Source organism: Penaeus japonicus, unplaced genomic scaffold (assembly GCF_977035675.1).
Source record: "Penaeus japonicus unplaced genomic scaffold, GWHDUDI00000001_assembly GWHDUDI00000020, whole genome shotgun sequence".
Classification (NCBI taxonomy): Eukaryota; Metazoa; Arthropoda; class Malacostraca; order Decapoda; family Penaeidae; genus Penaeus; species Penaeus japonicus.
This window is the reverse complement of record NW_028234422.1, coordinates 13,076,685-13,081,684: the sequence shown is the minus strand read 5'-3', so window position 1 is coordinate 13,081,684 and position 5,000 is coordinate 13,076,685. Positions and strand designations below refer to the sequence as shown.

The window sequence follows — 5,000 nt, the reverse complement described above, 5'->3', positions numbered from 1 at the left end:
ATCACCATTATTATTATTATTAGAAGCAACATTTTTATTACTGTTATTATTATCATTATCAATGTTATCATTACCATTACTATCATTATTTCTATCATCGTCATTAATATTTTCATAGTTGTTATTACTGTTGCCATTATTATTACTTGGAATATCTTCAGCATTTTCATTATTGATATTATTGTTAATATAATTATCGTTAACATTATTTGTATCATTGGTATTATCATTATAATTGTTATCATCATCATTATCATTATTATCATTATTATTATTATTATTATTATCATCATTATTACTATTATCATTATTATTATTATTATCATCATTATTATTATTATTATTATCATCATTATTTTTATTATTATTATCATTATCATCATCATCATCATCATCATCACCATCTTCATTATTATCAGCATTTTCATTATTATTAGTATCATTATCATTACTATTATTATCATTATCATTACTATCGTCATCATTGTTTTTTTTATAATTATCTTCTTATAATTAGTATCGTTATTATTATCATCATTGATATCATTATTATCATCATCAAAGTTGTTATTATCAGTAGCAGTAGTATTACTATAATCATCATTATCCTTATTGTCCTCACCATCGTCCTCATCATCAATTTTAGTATTATTTGCAGTGCCATTATCATACTAGAAATTATTAAAGATATCCCAGTTATCGTGATTTCTGTTTATCGTTTTAGGTAATTAATATAGTTTTTTTTTTACTAATCCTTCTAACTTTGGCCAGCTGCTCCCTGTACTTAAATATTGTGATTATATTTTTTATCTATTACCTTTACCTAAATTCTGAATATTGTTTTTCTTACTATCCCATTATATCTTTTACTACTTTTCTCGGTTGCCATGTGCAATGTCGACGGTGATTTCATTATATTTTGATATAACACCTGTTATTACTACCTGAATGCACATAGACACAAATAACTGACTTTGCAAAATCACAACCAAAACATACATCAATAGAAACACAAGCACACGTGAACGTAAACTCCAACAACCCCCATACGCTGGAGACTCACGGTGCAATTCCCATTTCGAACGAAAACTATGAATGCATAAATACCTCTTTGACAGAAACGTCGGATTCCATCATAATCCCGTCGTCAGTGCTCTCCTGGGCGTAGTAGTTACTGAAGGGTCCGTTCGTAAGGCAGACAGACTCCAGGTAACCGCGGGAAGCTCGACGAAGCAGGTAGGCGTTCCAACATACGTATCTACAGGGGGGGAGAAGAGGCTGTGTTAGGTGAGGGAGTTGGAGGGAAAAGAGTGGAGAGAAGGGAAAAAGGGCCCTGTATCTGTAGGGGAGAGAAGAGACTGTGTTGCGTAGAGGAGAGGAAGAAAAAAGAGAGAGAGGGAAACAGAAGTGCACGCGAACTCGCAGGGGAGAAAGGAAACTGCGTTAGATAAATGATCTGTAAGAAAAAAGAAGAGGGATTGGAAAATGTACGTGTATGTGAGGGAGGGAGAGAAGAGTGGGTACGAAAGAGGATTTGAAGGGAACAAAGAGAGTGAAAGGAAAATGCATAGGAATCCTTAGGAAGGAGAGGAGGCCATGATAGAAAGGGGATCTGTAGGTAAGAGTAAGAGGAAGAGAAAAGATGGAAAGGAGGCTGAGGAAAAAAAGACAGTGAGAGAAAAGTACAACTTAATATGAGGAAGGAAAATGTGGGTGAGTAAGAAATAGGATTTGAAGGAGAGAGAGAGAGAGAGAGAGAGAGAGAGAGAGAGAGAGAGGGGAGGGAGAGAGGAGAGGGGGGAGGTGGAGAGAGAGGGAGTAGGGGCGGGTGAGGAGGGGGAGGGAGAAGAAAGGGAGGAGAGGAGAAAGGGAGGAGAGAGAGAGAGAGAGAAAGAGACAGAAGGAGATAACAATAAACATACACCTGAAAGAGAATGACAAATACACGGGAATCTTATGGAAGGGGAGATGGGTGGTTGAGAAAAGAGAATATAAAAGATGTACATGTATCATAGTGAAGACAAGAAGGCTGTGTCAGATAAAGGATCTGAAAGGAAGAGGAAGAGGGAAAGAAAAATGCATACGTATCTAGAAGAGGGAAAGGAAATTGTGTTAGATAGATCTATCATCAAAGAAAAGGGGAGAGAGAGAGAAAGGAAAGAAAAAATGTACGTGAATAAGAGAGAGGGAGAAGATAATTAGATCAAGGATTTCAAGGGAAGAGGGAGTGAAAGGTGGTGGAGGAGGACAGTAGAGATACCTAGATAGATAAACTGAGAGAGACGCTCCTCTCTGAGAGAGGGAAAGGTAAGTAATAAAGAGCACGTGAAAGAAGGGGAGGAAAATATGCACATGTATCTGGGAAATGGAAAGGAGAAAGAAAGAAAGGATTAGAATAGAAGAGAAAGATAATATATATATATATATATATATATATATATATATATATATATATGTGTGTGTGTGTGTGTGTGTGTGTGTGTGTGTGTGTGTGTGTGTGTGTGTATGTATTAATATATATATAATATATATATATATATATATATATATATATATATAAATATCTATAATATATATATATAAATAAATATAATTCTGTATATATATGTATATATATGTGTATATATATATATATATATATATATATATATATATATTCATATATGTATATACTTGGATTTTCGAGAAGGAGAAAAATCTGTGTTAAAAACAGGATGAGAAGGCAGAAAAAAGAGGAGTAAAACGCAAATGAGGAAGGAAATAAAGCCTAGTTAACAAGATGGATTTGCAAGAGAGGAAGATAAAAAGAAATAATGTCGTGGTAGGGGGGGGGGGGGGGGGGCGCAAGAAAGAAGAGAGAAGAGATGAGAGAGAGAGAGAGGAATTGAAGAATGTACATATATCAGAGGAAAGAAGGAAATAAATTGAGTACATGTGCGTGAGGGAGCGAAAGAAATGACGAATAAAAAGAGAAAGTGAAAGGAGGAAGAGAAGTCAAGAAAATAAAGAGAATCTGAAATACAGACAGACACGAATGATACACACTATAAGTTATATACGCAGCCTGCTCCCCTGAACGTCAGTGCCATTAAAAATTCATAAAAGACATTATTTCTACCAGACTTTTCTATGTTCACTCCGTAAGGCTATTTACTTTTATTCGTCAACATGTATGCCTGCTGAATTATACATATGAAAAATCTACTTGATCACTGAATTGTTCATAAAGTAACAGTCCTCTACCTATGTATAAAAGATGAATATTTCAGCTTTAAACTCCCTTCAGCCGTTGAACGTTGGCCATTTACTTCCGAGTTTCGCATTGTGTTCGTATCTTCCATGATTTTCGTGGCGGAAGGTCAAGGTACACGGCGAGGCTGCCTACTGTTTTGGGGCTGATATTCCCTACAGGCTGGGGCTGGGGAAGTTTTCTTTCCGGTTTTTGTTTGGAGTTGGAGTTTTTCGATATACTTTTTTTTTTTTTTGTGGGGGGGGGGGTTGGTTGGTCATCTTGCTATCTCATTTCTTTCTCTTTCTCTCTTTCTCTTTTTTTTTCTCTCTCTCTATCAATCTATCTATCTATCTCTATCTCTCGCTCTCTCTCTCTCTCTTACTGTTACTCTTTCCACTCTCTCTCTCTCTCTCTCTCTCTCTCTCTCTCTCTCTCTCTCTCTCTCTCTCTCTCTCTCTCTCTCTCTCTCTCTCTCTCTCTCTCTCTCTCTCTCTCTCTCTCTCTCTCCTCCCTCTCTCTCTCTCTCTTTCCTTCCCTTCCCTCTCTTTCTCTCCCCACCTCCTCTCTCTCTTTCCTTCCCCTCTCTCTCTCTCTTTCCTTCCCCTCCCTCTCTCTCTCTCCCCTCCCCTCCTCTCTCTTTCTTTCTCCACTCTCTCTCTCTCTCTCTCTCTCTCTCTCTCTCTCTCTCTCTCTCTCTCTCTCTCTCTCTCTCTCTCTCTCTCTCTCTCTCTCTCTCTCTTTTAACCCTCGTAAAATGTGAACTCATTTAACAAAACGCCATGAAAAGGTATTATGGTTTCATTCGAATTTAGAGCCATGACATAAACACTGATTTTTCCCCCTAGCATTAAAAAAAAAAGTTTGGGGCTAATTGCTTCCATGAATATAAAAGGCTTTAGAAACTTATATTGACTAAAACCTTAGCTCGGTGGTAGCCTTCCCTGCAAGAGTATCAAGCGTGTTTTCTTTCTACTATTTTTAGGATTAAATGTATTTTAAATCTATCCTGGTTGCTACTTTCAGAGTTATGCAACGGTATCTTTCTCTCTTTATATATATATATATATATATATATATATATATATATATATATATATATATATATATACAAATATATATAGTGTGTGTGTGACAGTGTGGGTGTGTGTGTGTGTGTGTGTGTGTGGGTTGTATGTATATTATATATATTCTATATATATATACTATATTATATCTAACTTTATATATACAACCAACACACACACAACACACCAACAACACACTATCTATATATATTATCTATTATATATATATAAATATATATCTATCACACACACAATATATACCAAATGTTTACATCTATATATATATATATAAAAATATATTATATATATAAATAAAAATCATAATATTACATAAATTATTATGTTATATATTTATATATATATATATTATACATAACAAATCATTCCTATATCTAATATCTATATATATATAGAATGTATATATATATATAGATATTATTATATATAACCATACATAATTCTATATCTAAAATACAATATACAATATAAATATATCTTATTATATTATTCAATATATATATATATGGCAGATGGTAGCATGCGTAGTAAAGCATTTTAATATATCAACTATTTCTCCCTGAACGGGACTCGACCCGGCGTAGCACGACAGGCACGGTTGTACGCCTCAGCTACGGACGTTTTAAAAGAGATGATAACCAGCCGTCTTCTGAGATGTCTTGGACATTACTATTGTTCTAGCAGAC

At 34.7% G+C, this 5,000-nt stretch overlaps 1 protein-coding gene across 1 annotated transcript in view; it reads right to left on the bottom strand.

The window, feature by feature from the left end:
* Window positions 1–5,000, bottom strand: part of LOC122250364 (uncharacterized) — a 79,398-nt gene that overhangs the window by 2,333 nt on the left and 72,065 nt on the right. The window contains exon 4 of the mRNA XM_086548025.1: window positions 1,108–1,258. Coding sequence (XP_086404151.1) covers window positions 1,108–1,258 — 151 coding nt within the window. The remainder of the gene's footprint in view (window positions 1–1,107; window positions 1,259–5,000) is intronic.